Source organism: Crassostrea angulata, chromosome 7, assembly GCF_025612915.1.
Source record: "Crassostrea angulata isolate pt1a10 chromosome 7, ASM2561291v2, whole genome shotgun sequence".
NCBI classification, from domain to species: Eukaryota; Metazoa; Mollusca; class Bivalvia; order Ostreida; family Ostreidae; genus Magallana; species Magallana angulata.
In genome coordinates this window covers 44,839,408-44,856,338 of record NC_069117.1, presented here as the reverse complement: position 1 = coordinate 44,856,338, position 16,931 = coordinate 44,839,408, and the positions used below count along the sequence as shown (strand labels likewise).

The following is a 16,931-nucleotide window of genomic DNA, read 5'->3' as shown; positions in this document are numbered from 1 at the left end:
TAAAACTTAGTATATCGAGCAATTTTCAAGGAACATTCTGCATAAAATAGTATAGTCTGTTTCACTATTAATACTTACTATTACTAGGTCAGGTGCGGATCAAAAATTAATCTTAAAGGGGATCTCTACTAAGCATGTTAATTGTCGCAAAAGCAGACAAAAACTATTTTTCGTATTGTCACGTTTATTTCTAGAACACATTTTATCCACCAATTAATGAAGCTAAAGTTTAAAATCAATAAACCTCTAGATTTTGTATTTGATTACAAGTACCTAGATTCTATGAAATAGACTATAAATACGAGGCACGATTTTTACTGCGAAACTGAAAGGGTCAAATAAAACCACGTGGTCTAAAATGTAAATGACAATAACATTCGCATGGGTGTTACGCATCGGTTAACATTGCATCTATTTATCCCTTTGGGCATTGAAATGTCTTGCTTATAATTAAGGTGACCTATTTAAACATTAAATACATCTTTAAAAAAATTAGGATGTAAATATTATTTTATTTTAAATGGTGCGTTAGCAATTTTGTCTAGTGTATGTCAGAAAAATCAAAGCGAGACTTTAAAATTCGCGAAATTTGCTCCTTTCGGTTTTACGCAGATATTAATTCCCTGCCTTTAATTAGGAATCTGCAGTATTCAAATCCCATAAAATGGGACAAATCTTTTTAAGGTATGCTCAGATGACACAGTTTTACTAAAATTGGCTGGATGGTCATCAAGTAATAATCAGATCTACCTTGAATTTTCTGACAGGATTTCTTTAGCCAAAAAAAAAATTATTTAGTAAAGAAAAATTCCAAAAAAGTTAACCCCCTTCTCTTTAGGACATAATTTTTCTTCAAGAGTTCATCCCTGTGATCTTGACGGTCTTCAGTTTAACATAATAAGACAATGGTCTCGAAAGAAAAAAATAATGGTTATATATTGTCATCCCTACTTTTTCCGATATATTTCATTGAAAATAAGAGATTTTTATGGAATCCGGATAGGGCCATGTAGTTCACTATCGCATCATCGCACCATCTCCGTTTGAGTAGATAGTGCGATGGTGCGATAGTGCGATGACGATGATGCGATGACGATGATGCAATGGTGCGATAGCGCGATGACGATGATGCGATGGCACGACAATGCGATGACGATGGTGCGATGGCACGATAAAGCGATAGCGCAATGACGTGATGATACGATAGCGATAACGCGATGGTGCGATAGCGATGACACGATGGTGCGATAGCGATGATGCGATGCTCTATCGCGTCATCGTTAGTTCTTTATCGCGTCATCGTCATCGCACCATCGCGCCATCAACTTTTTGCGCATGCGCCATTGAAAGGAGAAAACGCGGCAGGCAGTGAATATATGAACGGATTTTATATGAGAGGTTGATAAACTTGACTCTCTAATAATTATTAGGTATTACAAATTAGCTTTATATAGATATTTAAATCATAGGTAAATAAACAAAAAAAAACAATGCAATTAATAAAAACCACATGATCAAGGCATGGATTCAAACGGGGGGATGATAATTCTCATTCAAATTAATTAACAAACACATATGCTTTATATATTGAGCGAAATAAGATTTAATTTCAGTAGACTAGTGAGCTGTTAGATTTAATAAATTGATAAAGAGTGTGTCTTTAATATTTTTAACAAGTACTCTTTGGTATGACTATCAAGGGAAAAGTGCGTACTCTATATTCATTGTAATTGTAAGAGTTACCTCCCTTTAAATATTTAATGACTTGTGAACATAATATGAATTATAATATTGCAAAAGTTTTATACTTTCATTTAGATTAAGATGGGAATTATGTACAAGTTAATTACTTAATAAGTTATTTTTGCAGGATTTATATTTATACATCAGCAAATACAAACATCTGCATGTTACTTTGTCCGTAATAAATTTATTTCATCTTAAGTCCTACCCATTGATAATATTTTCTAGCATCTCTTCGTCATCAAACGCTATGTTGTGCAATGGCTGCTGGGAATGTAATCCTTTTTATGGAAAGTCGATAGAGCGATGCTACGATAATACGATGACGATGGCGCGATAAAGAACTAATAACACGATAGAGCATCGCATCATCGCTATCGCACCATCGTGTCATCGCTATCGCACCATTGCGTTATCGCTATCGTATCATCGCGTCATCGCGCTATCGCTTTATCGTGCCATCGCACCATCGTCATCGCATTGTCGCGCCATCGCATCATCGTCATCGCGCTATCGCACCATCGCTTCGTCGTCATCGCACTATCGCATCATCGTCATCGCACTATCGCACCATCTCACTATCTACTCAAACGTCGATGGTGCGATGATGCGATAGTGAACTACATGGCCCTATCCGGATTCCATAGCTTAGATATATTTTAGTGATCAGTTTTTTCAAACACTCCAAAGAAAAGAGGACACATCAACAGGACATACAGTATGATTTGTAAAAGTTTGACACGTATTTTTACTCTTAATTATTTAATGCTTGCTTTTCATAGCCGCATGAACTAACAAAGATTTAAAGTATTTAGATCAATGTTTATTTGAAAGAACAGTGCTTATCTGAACACAAAATGCTATCTTTGGTGAGCTTTGAAGCTAGCAAACATTGTGGAGAAAAGTTGCAGACGATGAATTCATACTGCAATGCTCGTTAATATTGAAGAGGTTCGCTCCTTAGGTTTTGGGTAGCTATTTTGGGTCACCTCTACTATGAAAATTCTGCATCACATATTAATTCTAGTAGTATATTCATATTTTACAATACCAAATGAACTTTATTGAATAAAATTGTTTAAAAATTTACATTTTTTAACATAGTTTAGAAAGGGGCTATATTTTGTGGCGGAATTTTTTCAAGAAAGAAATGAACAATTTTCATAACTCACTAGTTTTAGAGTACTGTTACTTTAACTTCCTAATTATCAGCGCAGACCAAATTTCTAGATAGTTTGTGTATTACGATATATTCATGATGTTCTAAAAATATATTTAAAAAATATTTTATTATTTCTATTAATATATTAAGGCATATTTAGATTATATATCAAAGAAGTTAAAAAAAATTATCCCCAATTTTGGCCTTAAATTAGCTTATTTCATGCTATATATTTAAAATTTTTTAGATATGACCCCTACTTTTTTTTTACTTTAAAATGAGACATTAAATGTATGTCTATTCGTATGTAAAGTTCTGGAAAGATGGCATTACTTAAAATCATTTTTGGGAGTTGATTTTAAATCAACTCTCCTATGCAGTTACTCAGACAAACCGAAAGTGAAACAGTGTTTGGACCTAAGCACAAACTAACACCGGTGATAACATTTAGTCCTTGAAAATAATCGATAAATTCGATGTAATGTATTCTAAAACATTGTTTTTCAAGAAAACTTATTTATAGATGCCTTGTTAATAGTCAAATTTTAAATAGTACGAACAATTTAGATATTTTATGTAGTCGTACATTGTATGTATTCCTACGCCAGAGTTCAATATATCCGTAAATCTCCGACAAACAGAGAGTCGATTATATATCTCTTGCTTATCGTAGATTAACGGAGACAGCCGAGCGTCTGGTTGAACGAGACTAGAGTTCATTATTGCTTGGATCTATACTATTTCTTTGAAATATCGATTACTGATACGTAGTTTGATGAAATTTATCCTTTGAATATTACACAACATGATTCATATGGGGTTTTCGCGAAATTCTTGTCGGAGAATAATTCATTTTTTAAAAAAATGTGCATAATTCAAATACATATAGGAAACTACTTGCTATGCAAAATAATATATCGTTGATTCTAAAATAAATATGTAATAATCGATAAAATCAACTCCCGTCAGTTCTTCAGTACTTTGATTTTTTATTTGCGTTGTAATTTGATTACTCCAAAATTTTGTAACATTTGTTGTTGTGTTCAATATTTACCGGCCTTTGAAGCCATCAGTAAAGCAAGAACTTTTAAACTTTGACTTAGATTTTACTTTATTAGTCACTATATATGTTCAACTTCTTACTGTATTAAAGTCATAAGTAAAAAATAATCCAAACTACAAATATTTGTTTAATTTCTTCAAATTTATTTATCAATCACCATGTCAAAATTTTGCAAAATTTTCTGGAAAATTATTATTTCAGATGTTCTATCTTGGGGGCCTGGCCGTGGGGTTTTCAATTTAATTCCGTTAATTTTTAACTTCGTGATCTAAAAGTAGCTTTAGTTTTGATCGATCAAGAAATTACAAAAGTACAAAGAAGATATCATACGAAGTAAAAATTATCTATGTAGCTTTTTAAATTGTAGGTGAGATTTTTGAATTAGCTAAACATATAAATTTTGAAGAAGCTTTTAGAAGAAAAACATAAGCGAACGTCGTTTTCCTCGATCGCGTAGATTTCTAGTTTATTCAAAACTATATCGATTTTCTTGGAAGACATATAAATATTAAAATAAAGATGTGTTTTTAGCGATACTGCTTTATGTAAATTTGTAATTTTCCACATATTTTTTCTGTGAATTAGTCATTGGATGCTTCAGGAGAGTACTTTGGTTTCGATAAATTATCGATAGGATTTTGTTAAGAAGAAATGTCACATTGTTTGTTGTACAAAATTATTTACTAAAGCATTTGTTGAAGATAATGATAGTACATGTATTTTGATAAATAGACGGTAATATCGCCTTTGATCAACAAGTCACTGCCTTGTCTGTTCAGCTTTTCACAAATCATTATTGAATTGATGATACTATAGTCTGTCCCAAGTTGTTGCTTCCATCACTTTTTGATGATTTTTTATAAAAACTCACAAAATAGAAATAGAAAATATCCAAGATATCTTCATTGACAAATTATCCCTTTTCACTCATAAAAGTTTACAGGAACGTGAACAAATTTCTTACGGAGATTTATAATGGGAAATGTTTACATCTTTTCTCCATTCGGAAGTACTCGGAACACCTCGGGCAAATTTCAGCGTTATCATTTGGGCTTATTAATGGCTAAAAGAATGCAAAATCCCCGTAGACTTTCTATTTTGGGATGTATTTTGAAACCTGAAACGGTAGAGGGGGCGTTTCAAAACATAATCTGGACATTTTTACATATTAGTGGATGGGCGTAATTTGAGCTCAAAGGTATTAATATCAAGCGAAAAGTGGTGGAAGCAAAAACTCGGGACAGAGCTTTTAAATATCACTGTTGAGTCTCGTTACAATACTGTATATATACGTTCAACTTAATTATTTTATTTTTTTCCATACAGAAAATGGATTATATAATGTTTAAAATTATATCTTGAATTACGTATTTACATAATATTCCCATTGTATTTTCTGTGTTGTTTATAGCAGTTATTAAAAATGATAATAACATATCAAAAATCTTCGTATTTTGATACGAGTAACCGGTTAATCGGTCGGAACGAATTGCGATTAACTGATTAGCAATGCTGCAATCGATTGCCATCCTAAGAAAAAAAATGACATACATTTGGCTCGTTAGTTTACATAGTTAACGCTGCCACTGCGATGAATCACGTCTACAAGGTTCATTGTCCTAGTTTTTTTTTTTATGGAAGTTTCATTCTAAAATATAAGGAAGCCAGTAGGTGCCTGGATAGAAAGGATAAAAATGTAAATTGCGAAATAATTAGTTGTGAAATAATAACACAAAAACAAAAGAGCAATGTTATTCAGGTTGAGGCATTTATTTTTATACATTAGCGTTTTTTAGCATCTTCCACTTGCATTTCAAATTCACGTCGATTTTATATTCCTCGGTATATTCAAAGCGTCAAACTTTCGTAAATTTCACTTCATAACTTGCAGTTGGAATTCTGGACGAGACATTTAGCCTATGACAAAACGTCTGCCGGCCATGTCTAACAATTTGTTGTCGAGTCAGCATTTGCTCAGTTCAACATTGAAAGTCTAATGATACGCTTTTCTTAATACTCCAACGAACCCTACAATCAAGTCTTTTATCCCGTATTGTGCATTGATACACAAATTTCAATCTCATACCACTGACTGAGTAATTAGCGACTGCTTCATATGAATTTTTCATTTACTTCTTATCCATTTATTTTTACTTAGCCTTTACTACGTCTTTGAAAACCCATAACTATTTATTTGTAACATTTGGCAAAATATCAATAGATTTTTTAGTTCTTGTCGTGCTGGTGGCGTGCTTGCTTATAGACAACTATGCGACCGGAAAATAAAAAAAGATTTAATTAAAAAACATCAAAAATGAACCCTGTAAAACTTCACACTTCAATACAAACAATTCACACGTTTCGACATTTAACCTGAATTTACTTTGGAAAATAAATTCTATAATAATAAAATCCAACATGTGATTAATATACATTTTATAAACATGTTTGAAACCATTATACTCACATTAATTAAAAATAAAGCAATTATTTCTTTTCTTTTTTTTAAATTTACCTGTCAATGAACATGCTTTACACAAAAAAGCAAATAATTCATTAAAGGATGAAACCGATCGTCGTAGTTTTTATTGAGATTTGATACCTAAAGAGTATATTACTTCCGTTTTGTAGAATCGCCTCATTAGAACATGGCAGACGTGAAAAACCAAAGTTACGGCCGCACAGTGGATACTTTGAACGTGCCTTTTACTACCTTTCCGAAACTTTTGGAAAAATGGGCAACTTTAAAACCGGAGAGCGAGGCTTTTGTATTCTATACTTTCGGCAAGCCAAAAACGTCGATTTCATTTGGAAAACTGTATCAGGACGCATTGAAATTAGCGAAAGGTTTGCGACGTCTTGGAATCAACAAAGGAGACATAGTAGCAATAGCTGGCTTTAACACTCCAGAATGGCTAGTAAGTACATATGCTTCCCAGCTCGTTGGGGCGCGTCCCCTGTTTTTTACTTTGCACGACAAGAAAGGGGAAAATATGACGGGAATCATAAAAAAAGTGGGAGGCTGCAAAATGATTATCTTCGACCCCGGCAACGACGATCTCCATTGGAAAATTAGTCAGAAGTTCTTGACCGTCGATCCCAGCAATGGTGCTGTAAAGAAGTCCGATATACCATCTGTTGAATGGGTGCTACTGATGACACCTCTTGAATCAACTGAAAAATGTTTCACAATAAATGATGTGGCTTTTGAGGAAGATACCAGCTTGCCGGAGTTGGACCCTGCTGACATTGCCGCCATCTTGCAAACATCCGGGAGTACAGGATTTCCAAAAGCAGTTGAATGTAGTCATTATCGTTTATTACAAACCGCTTTTCACTTTACCTACCTTTCCGAATGGAATGATCCCAAGAAAGATGGAGAATTCGTGTTTTTTAATGACCGGCCATTTTATTGGTTAGGAGGATTCCCTTGCTTGTCGCTTGCTACAGGCGGAAAACACGTAACTCAAACGAACACCCTCGTATTCACTTCAATTGCGGAAACAGTTAAGTTTAGTTCACAAATCGTTCAAAATGAGAAGATACCCTATGGACTCTTCGTTACCCCATTCCTCCTGGAGCTGTTGATGTTGGAGGACTTTCCTTGGAAATTCCGATCAGTAATAACAGGAGGTCAACCAGTTCCTGCATCTTGTCTGTCAGCCATAGGGAAGATGTATGATACTCTGGGCGTCTTATACGGCTCATCAGAAGCTGCTTTGAATTGTGGGAAGACATATCATACTTCTTCCGAACGGTATGTAGGAATGGCAGCACTTCCCGGGGTGGAAATGAAAATTGTTGGAAATAATGGAATGATAGTACCTGTCGGAACAAAGGGTGAACTATACATCCGCAATGTCACCGCAGCCTTTAGAGGTTACATTAATGAGCCCGAAAAAACGGCTGCTGTTATTTCCAGTTCCGGTTGGTATAAAACGGACGATTTCGCACACATTAATTCGGAAGGCTGTGTTGAAATACACGGACGAGTGTCTGACGTATTAGAAATCGGTGGTGCCAAGGTGCTTCCTTCCTTTATCGAAGAAATTATCAAGAAAAATCCAGCTGTAAAGGAAGTAGTTGTCTTTGCCGTGAAAGATATCAAACATGCTGATGATATCGCATGCGCAGCAGTTGTTCTGAAAAACGAGGCTACCTTGACCGCAGAATCGCTTACAGAGTTCATTAAAGAGGAGCTCAAATTCTCTGAGGACGCCAAATTTCTGCAATATATTTACGTACCGAAACACATCTTGTTTTTGGACAATCTACCCAAAACTGCAACTGGAAAAAACGATAGGATGAAAACAAGAGAGATATCGTTGCCCCATCTGAAGGACTGAAAGGCGCTAGATACTTCTCAAATAATACTTACGTCCTTTAGAACCACATAAAGCATAAACTCTTTAAATCTATTTACTGTACGTACCCTTTAAAACTTCGTTTATATATTTTTAATATCTTTTTGCGAGTTTCTGCTTTGAATATATTTTGATATCGATTTGTGATTTTATTTATACAATGTATATACTAGTACACGGACTTTAATATGAAATACTCGTTGTCCTGTCCTCTTGTGCCATATTTCAATATTTTATGTTAAGAGTGGAAGAAAAAATAAATACTTAATATCAAGCATGTATTCTCTCTCTCTCTCTCTCTCTCTCTCTCTCTCTCTCTCTCTCTCTCTCTCTCATTTTAATTACGCGTTGCGCCCTCAGGATAACGAATGGCCAAAACATCACCCGGCAGATCTACCTTAGAATTGTAAATTTTTACTTATTTTAAAAAATCAAGAAACGCTTTAAATTTCAATTGTGAATATTTTTCAAATGTTCAAATTTTAGCTTTTATGGAATTTAATTGATATACAATACTTAGAAACATCCACGACTTGACGAAGCATATGGCGGCCCAGCAACGATTACTGTAGATTTCTTATTTTACGCGAGTACTTAATTCCGCGATTGATTCAGCTGTTTTTCATCAAATTGCGAGAACATATGATCGCGAATGTTGAATCTCTATCACAGTATCATGTAGTTTACACATCTCTGAAAAATAAAAGCGAGACTTTAAAATTCGCGAAATTTTGCTTCTCGCGATTTTACGCTGATATTAATTCCCTGCGTTTAATTAGGAATCTGCAGTATTAAAAACCCATAAAATGGGACGTATCTTGTAATTGTGACAAATCTTTTTTAAGGTATGCACAGATGACAGTATTACTTAAATTGTTGGAGGGTCAACAAATTATCACCAGATCTATACCTTGAATTTTCTGACAGGATTTCTTTAGCCAAATTTTACTTCAAGAGCTCATCCCTGGGGTCTTAACTTTCTCCAGTTTAACTTGATTTGACAATGGTCTCGAAAGAAAAAAAATAATGGTTAGGTATTGCCATTTTAACCTGTTCACATATATTTCATTAAAAATAAGAGATTTAAAAAGTTTTTCAAATTTGGCGGATTTTTCCTCACATTTGAAGAAATATCGATTACAGATGATTCAATTTGCTTTTTTTTTTCTTTTTTTTTTTTTTACATTAAACAGTCTTTTAACAACTAATTTGTAAAATTTGATGTGTCAATCATACGCTTAGATATATTTTTGAGATTATCTACATATTTTTGCAATATACGAGCCAGAAAGTCTTACTTTGTATAGGTGATATCAGATCTCAGGGACAGAAGGTTGGAAAATTTCTTAATATGATGGCATTTTCATTATACATGTACTTGTCTAGTATTTAAAATAAGATTTATGAGCAATTTCCTTCACAGTCTTTATTATTCATTTTTTCCAACAGCCCTAAGAAAAGAGGACACATCAAACAGATATACAGTATAATTTGTAAAAGTTTGACATGTATTTTTACTCTCGATTCTTTAATGCTTGTTACTTTCATTGCTGCATGAACTACCCAAGAAAATATTGAAACCATTCTTTATTTTAAAGAACAATGCAAATTTGAACAGCAAAATGCTTTCTTTGGTGAGATGGACGCTAGAGAATATTGTGGAGAAAAGTCGCAGCCGAAGAAGTTTATCTAAAATTAATTTCTTAAAGTCCGCTGCCCTATTTACTAACAATGAAAACATTGTTGTAATTTGCATATCTCATAGATATTAAAATAATTAAAATAGTAATATTTACATTCCACGTATATTTTGCATGTAAAGCTACTGCAGATATAGCACCATAACACAGAAAGGGTACTAAAAGGTTAATTGACGAGTTTTAATTGTGACGTCACAAACGTTGAACGCTGATAAATACAACGTCACAAGCGAAAATCAAAGATCACGCTTGTGGCTGTTACAGTGGCTCTTCCATTAATTTAAACTTACCCATAGGATAGTACAGTAATTTTGAGGTATAATTCGCATTTGCGTACAAGGCAAGAATGTAAAAAAATGTAAATATAAGCATTAAATCCTAATTTTTTGAAAGATATAGTCTCATAACTGCAACGGTGTGTGCAAACAAATTTTCATAACGCGCTAACGCACGTAATTCAATTTGTATGCACACACCGTTGCAGTTATGAGACTATATCTTTCAAAAAATAAGGATTCAATACTTAAACAACTTTGAAAATTTGACGTTAGCCCGTTCGGTGTGATAAACAATCATGAAATAATTCACCGGTTTCTAATATGCCCAAAAAATAACTGGAACAAGATATGTTAACACATTCAGACAATTATAGATAACTTTAAGAAAGAAGTGGGACCAACTGATATTCTGTAAACTGAAGCGTGACATAGTAACCTTACAACAGCATATTGAATGAAACCCGATTGTCGGAAGCCTAGTTAAAAATTGGAGTCAATGATTTCTTGACTTTTAAGATATACCGGTATTACCGAAATGTGCAATTATATGTCAATAAAAATTGTGTATTAATTATGCCCTATAAAAATGGACGTTTTAATAAGCAAGATTAGTGTGAAGAAATTTGACGAATCCAAAGGTATATATTTACATCTACCATGTTTTATTTCCTCTTTCTATTACGGAAAAATGCTGTATAGAAACAGCCAAACTGAAATTTACACGCCCCATTTATCGATTGGTCGAAATCTACAGCGGCTGAAAGTGACAGGACTGAAATTGACACGCCATGTTTATCGATTGGTCTGAATCTACAGCGACCTAAGTAAACTCACGGACTGCACGAAATAATCATGATGATGCCAGACTCAAAGTCTCACAAGAGACGATTTGGCTGTTTCATTTAGCTAACGTACTTATGTACATTAACAGTAATCTAGTGAATTTTACTAACTTTTCATAATCAATTTAGTAATTAGTTAAAGAAAGAAAGCATTTTTATTGTTTAAATAAACATATTTATATGCTGTAAGAGTTGTCAGCGAAGAGGATAAAAGGTAGATTTAGATAGAAACAAAATTTTTTTTTTTTTCAAAGATTAAAAGCGATGATCCAACGTTATGTTATGCAGTTATTGTGACCTTGCGCAATACAATTAGTACGTCATTTCTGATATAAATGTAAAGTTTCACTGAAATAAACCTTGAAATAAATTTTTAGCTCTAAATAATTTTTTTTGGAGCTTATTCATTTGATTATCTGGAAATACTGATCAGAAGACTTAAATAATTAAGTTTATTGACATACACAAAGTTGCGAATGCTCGTTCGAACGAGGAACAGTTGTTGATGTTTTATAACACAAACACCAGCCTAATGATTCGAGATTGAAAATAGTGAATAAGGATGCTTACTGGTAGTGGAATCAAAGTCTTATGAAACATTATTTTGGTAAGTTCTTATATATAATAAACACAACCAGTAAGCTCTGTTTTCATCGCATCGTCAGGATGAACTCCTTGATAGTTAACGTAATTTGCAGTTTTATAAACTCCACAAAGCAAATTGAAAGTTTGAAGGGGGCTAAACTTATCAAAAATCTTGACAAACAAGAAAAAAGGTCTTTTGGTTTCGGTTATGTATAACTTTGCAAAAAAAGTTAGATTTATATCAGAAATGACGTACTAAATTGTATTGCGCAAGGTCCTAATAACCGCATAACATAACGTTGCATCATCGTTTTTAATCTTTGAAAAAAAAACCAACTCTGGTCATATAAAGGGCTGTCTCAAAAGCTTCATAATATAAATCAAATTGTATGAGATAAATTTATATTTGCTTTATCCAACTCGTTGAAATGGTTATATTCGCTCGGCAAGCCTCGCGAATTATATACCATTTCAACTCGGTGGATAAAGCAAATATAAGATCACACAATATAAATATCCTCTATATATCTCTCAATATCACACTATTTTCACATGCAGTAATTCGTAAAAAGAAGATATAAACACAAAGTACATGCTTTATGTATTTCTAAAGGACATAAGTATTATTTGAGAAGTATCTAGCGCCTTTCAGTCCTTCAGATGGGGCAACGATATCTCTCTTGTTTTCATCCTATCGTTTTTTCCAGTTGCAGTTTTGGGTAATTTGTCAAAAAACAAGATGCGTTTCGGTACGTAAATATATTGCAGAAATTTGGCGTCCTCAGAGAATTTGAGCTCCTCTTTGATGAACCCCGTAAGCGATTCTGCGGTCAAGGTAGCCTCGTTTTTCAGAACGACTGCTGCGCATGCGATATCATCAGCATGTTTGTTATCTTTTACAGCAAAGACAACTACTTCCTTTACAGCTGGATTTTTCTTGATAGTTTCTTCTATAAAGGAAGGAAGCACCTTGGCACCACCGATTTCTAATACGTCAGAAACTCGCCCGTGTATTTCAACGCAGCCTTCTGAATTCATGTGCGCGAAATCGTCCGTTTTATACCTACCGGAACTGGAAATAACAGCAGCCGTTTTCTCGGGTTCATTAATGTAACCTCTAAAGGTTGCACCATTGCGGATGTATAGTTCACCCTTTGTTCCGACGGGTACTATCATTCCATTATTTCCAACAATTTTCATTTCCACCCCGGGAAGTGCTGCCAGTCCTACATACGGCTCGGTGGTAGAACGATATATCTTTCCACAATTCATAGCAGCCTCTGAGGAGCCATACGTGACGCCCAGAGTATCATACATCTTCCCTATGGCTGACAGACAAGATGCAGGAACTGGTTGACCTCCTGTTATTACTGATCGGAATTTCCAAGGAAAGTCCTCCAACATCAACAGCTCCAGGAGGAATGGGGTAACGAAGAGTCCATAACGGGCCTTCTCATTTTGAACGATTTGTGAACTAAACTTAACTGTTTCCGCAATTGAAGTGAATACGAGGGTGTTCGTTTGAGTTACGTGTTTTCCGCCTGTAGTAAGCGACAAGCAAGGGAATCCTCCTAACCAATAAAATGGCCGATCATTAAAAAACACGAATTCTCCATCTTTCTTGGGATCATTCCATTCGGAAAGGTAAGTAATATGAAAAGCGGTTTGTAATAAACGATAATGGCTATATTCAACTGCTTTTGGAAATCCTGTACTCCCAGATGTTTGCAAGATGGCGGCAATGTCATCAGGGTCCAACTCCGGTAAGCTGGTATCTTCCTCAAAAGCCACATCATTTATTGTGAAACATTTTTCAGTTGACTCAAGAGGTGTCATCAGTAGCACCCATTCAACAGATGGTATATCGGACTTCTTTACAGCACCATTGCTGGGATCGACGGTCAAGAACTTCTGACTAATTTTCCAATGGAGATCGTCTTGGCCGGGGTCGAAGATAATCATTTTGCAGCCTCCCACTTTTTTTATGATTCTCGTCATATTTTCCCCTTTCTTACCGTGCAAAGTAAAACACAGGGGACGCCCCCCAACGAACTGGGAAGCATAAGTACTTACTAGCCATTCTGGAGTGTTAAAGCCAGCTATTGTTACTATGTCTCCTTTGTTGATTCCAAGACGTCGCAACCCTTTCGCTAATTTCAATGCGTCCTGATACAGTTTTCCAAATGTAATCGACGTTTTTGGGCTGCCGAAAGTATAGAATACAAAAGCCTCGCTCTCCGGTTTTAAAGTTGCCCATTTTTCCAAAAGTTTCGGAAAGGTAGTAAAAGGCACGTTCAAAGTATCGGCTGAACGGCCGTAACTTTGGTATTCCACGTCTGCCATGTTGTAATGATTTGGGCAAATATCACAGTTTTGATGAAAAGGTCATACCTTATATCTCAAAATAACTAGGACGACCTATTTTATCATTCAGTGAATTGATTGGTTTTCTGTATAGAAAAATAGTTTTTGTTTATAAACAAATACTATTAAAAGATTATTTTAGTAATTAATAAATTTTTATGGGTATGAAGATTTCGAGCGTTTTTAGAAAATGTTGATGAATTAAATGTAAATTTTTATTAACACATTTTTAAAAAATCTATTCAAATTACAATTCGAGAGAATTGTCTATTTTTTTTTTATTTTCTTATTAATAACCTGTTTTAAAAACAAGACTATGCATTTTGGACACATACAATGCGCATGCATTTCCATGAACTACTTTGCTTCGCGTTTAAGAAATTGAATATAAAACGCTTGTTGCAAAATTCAAGGCAGCAACTGTTGAACTTTTTTCTACTAGACAGACATATTTTTGTTTATAGCCGCTTACAAAATTTGGTCGCTCTCTGACGCTTTGCCGACATTAAAAGCATGAGAGAGAGAGAGAGAGAGAGAGAGAGAGAGAGAGAGATTTATTTCAGTCTTTACTACACAATATGCATAAAGACACACCAAAAAGAGCCCAGCTTTCAGTACTTCGATTTTTCTTTGGAAAAATTATTTATGATAGATTAAATAAATTATGATAATTATGTCTTAGTGTGTTACGCGCTGTATGATGCCGACGGCATCTGAAAATAAGCATTCATTGCTTATATTTATATTTATACTGATGAAAATTTGTATGAAGTATTTGTGTTTCGTCGTTTTAAAGACTTTATATACGCTCTCAGTCAGGGATATTAAACATACATGGAACAACCATACTTACTTCTTATTTAGTTTGTTTGTAGAGAAAAATCGTTTTTATTAATTAAACGAGTAGATATGATTCTACATGTATGATTATTTCTCATTAAGTTCATATGAAATTGGTTATGTACGATTGCATTGGTACGATTGAACATTTCATTGAATCTTACAATAATAAATACACTCAAAACGCATGATGAAATCTATGTTTGTGCTCGTGACACATGAATAGGCTATACTGAATGTAAATATTTAAACAACAAAATTTCATTGGGGATATGAAGGTGGCGACATTTTCCGCAATGATCTCTACCTTCATAACCTGCATGAATTCCCAAAGAAAGCATTTTATTGTTTATATTTACAGCTTTCTTTTGACAAATTAATATTTTATTACAAAAAGTACGTTAAATTGACTAAATTTGTTAATGTACATCAATACGTCAGCTAAAAGAAACAGTCAAATCGTCGTCTCCTATAGGAGTTTAATTCCGACATCATCATGATTATTTCGTGCAGTCCATGATTTGCTTAAAACGCTGTGGGTTTCGACCAATCGATAAACGGGGCGTGTAGATTTCAGTCTGGCTGTTTCTATAGAGCTATGAATTTACTAAAGATTCCGTAAGAAATAGGGGGAATCATACTGCAAAGAAGCTATAGTGTGCATTTTATGAAAAAATTAAAACCTGTATTTTTAACAGAATATAAAGTATGTAGATAAATAACTTAATGTTCAACAATGAAAGCCTCAATGTCAACATTGTGTTTTGTTTATCTGTTTACTGACATCAAGTTATATTGCAGTGTGCATTTAAATCTTTTCTCTCCAAGCATTCACTGGCTTCCGTATATTTTAGAATGAATACTACCTTGAACTTTACAAATAAGTAGGGCATTGAACGAAACCTAATAGGCGTGATTCGTCGCATTGATAGCGTTAGATATGCATTTACACGAACTTTTGAATTCAAAATTGCAACAACTAAAAACTGAACAAAAGAAAATACCAAGAAAACCCACGATACGCACATAAATACAGAAGTAAAAGTGGCGTAGCTAGGGATAAAAATATTTGTAAGCAGGGGGTTGGGGCGGTGAGTACATTTTTCAATTACGGTGACAGTTAATTTGAAACTAGTGTTAGCTTTAATACCTCAACCATCATATTATAAATGTTCTTACAAACAAGCTCTATCCGATTATTATATGATCACACCTAGCCAGCGTTAATTTTTGTCTCTTTTTTCATTGTGGTTTTTGTCTAATATGTTGGAACAAAAAGTATGAGGATTTGTAAAACAAAACACAATTCAACAGATCCCAAAGAATCCAGAAAATACAACAAAACAAACAGTTTTTATATTTAGGAAGCTAGCACGACTGGCAATTCATTGAAACTGGGACTTTTGAATCTCGATTTTTTGATGACTAGTTAGGTATTTCACAACATTTTGTATCTGCTTATTATATAATAAGGGTATGAAAGTTGTAATTTATGGTTACCATATAATGCAAACGTAATTATGGCCTGTCATTAAATTTTAAAGCACTGTGGCAATTTATTTTCCCCATTTACCTAAAGTGTGCTATGAAAAAAGCAGTGTTATTTTTTTTATCTAGATCACATGAGAGTTTGGTTTTGGATAGGATAGTGGAGTTCTCTAATTATTATTTGTTCCAAAGGAGAAATATGACTAAAATGAGTGTTTTTGTGTATTGCATTAAATCATTAGCTGAAGACCCATGTTTCAATCATGTTAAAAAGTTTATTCAATGTATATTAAAAGAAGTAAAGGGACGACACTCGCCATCTTGGATTTATAGGGGGTCCTTCGTTCACGCTATGTTTAAACATGTTCTCCGATTTCTCCAACAATTTCTGACGAGATCTAGGTTGAAAAATGACCAGATTACTAATCCCTGACGTGAATTTAATTAAATTTAATGGATTAAATCTAATGGATTAGACACAAGTTCTAAATAACTTAGATAG

The 16,931-nt window shown here is 34.0% G+C and overlaps 2 protein-coding genes across 2 annotated transcripts; one reads left to right on the top strand and one right to left on the bottom strand.

Moving 5' to 3' along the window:
- Positions 1 to 6,544: 6,544 nt before the first annotated feature.
- On the top strand, positions 6,545 to 8,606 carry LOC128155417 (medium-chain acyl-CoA ligase ACSF2, mitochondrial-like). The gene has a single exon (XM_052817113.1). It carries the CDS (start codon positions 6,617 to 6,619, stop codon positions 8,312 to 8,314), a length of 1,698 nt encoding a protein of 565 aa, XP_052673073.1. The 5' UTR covers positions 6,545 to 6,616; the 3' UTR covers positions 8,315 to 8,606.
- A 3,746-nt stretch (positions 8,607 to 12,352) lies between these two features.
- On the bottom strand, positions 12,353 to 14,080 carry LOC128156781 (medium-chain acyl-CoA ligase ACSF2, mitochondrial-like). Its single transcript, XM_052819070.1, has one exon. It carries the CDS (start codon positions 14,078 to 14,080, stop codon positions 12,386 to 12,388), a length of 1,695 nt encoding a protein of 564 aa, XP_052675030.1. The 3' UTR covers positions 12,353 to 12,385.
- Between the last annotated feature and the right edge of the window lie 2,851 nt (positions 14,081 to 16,931).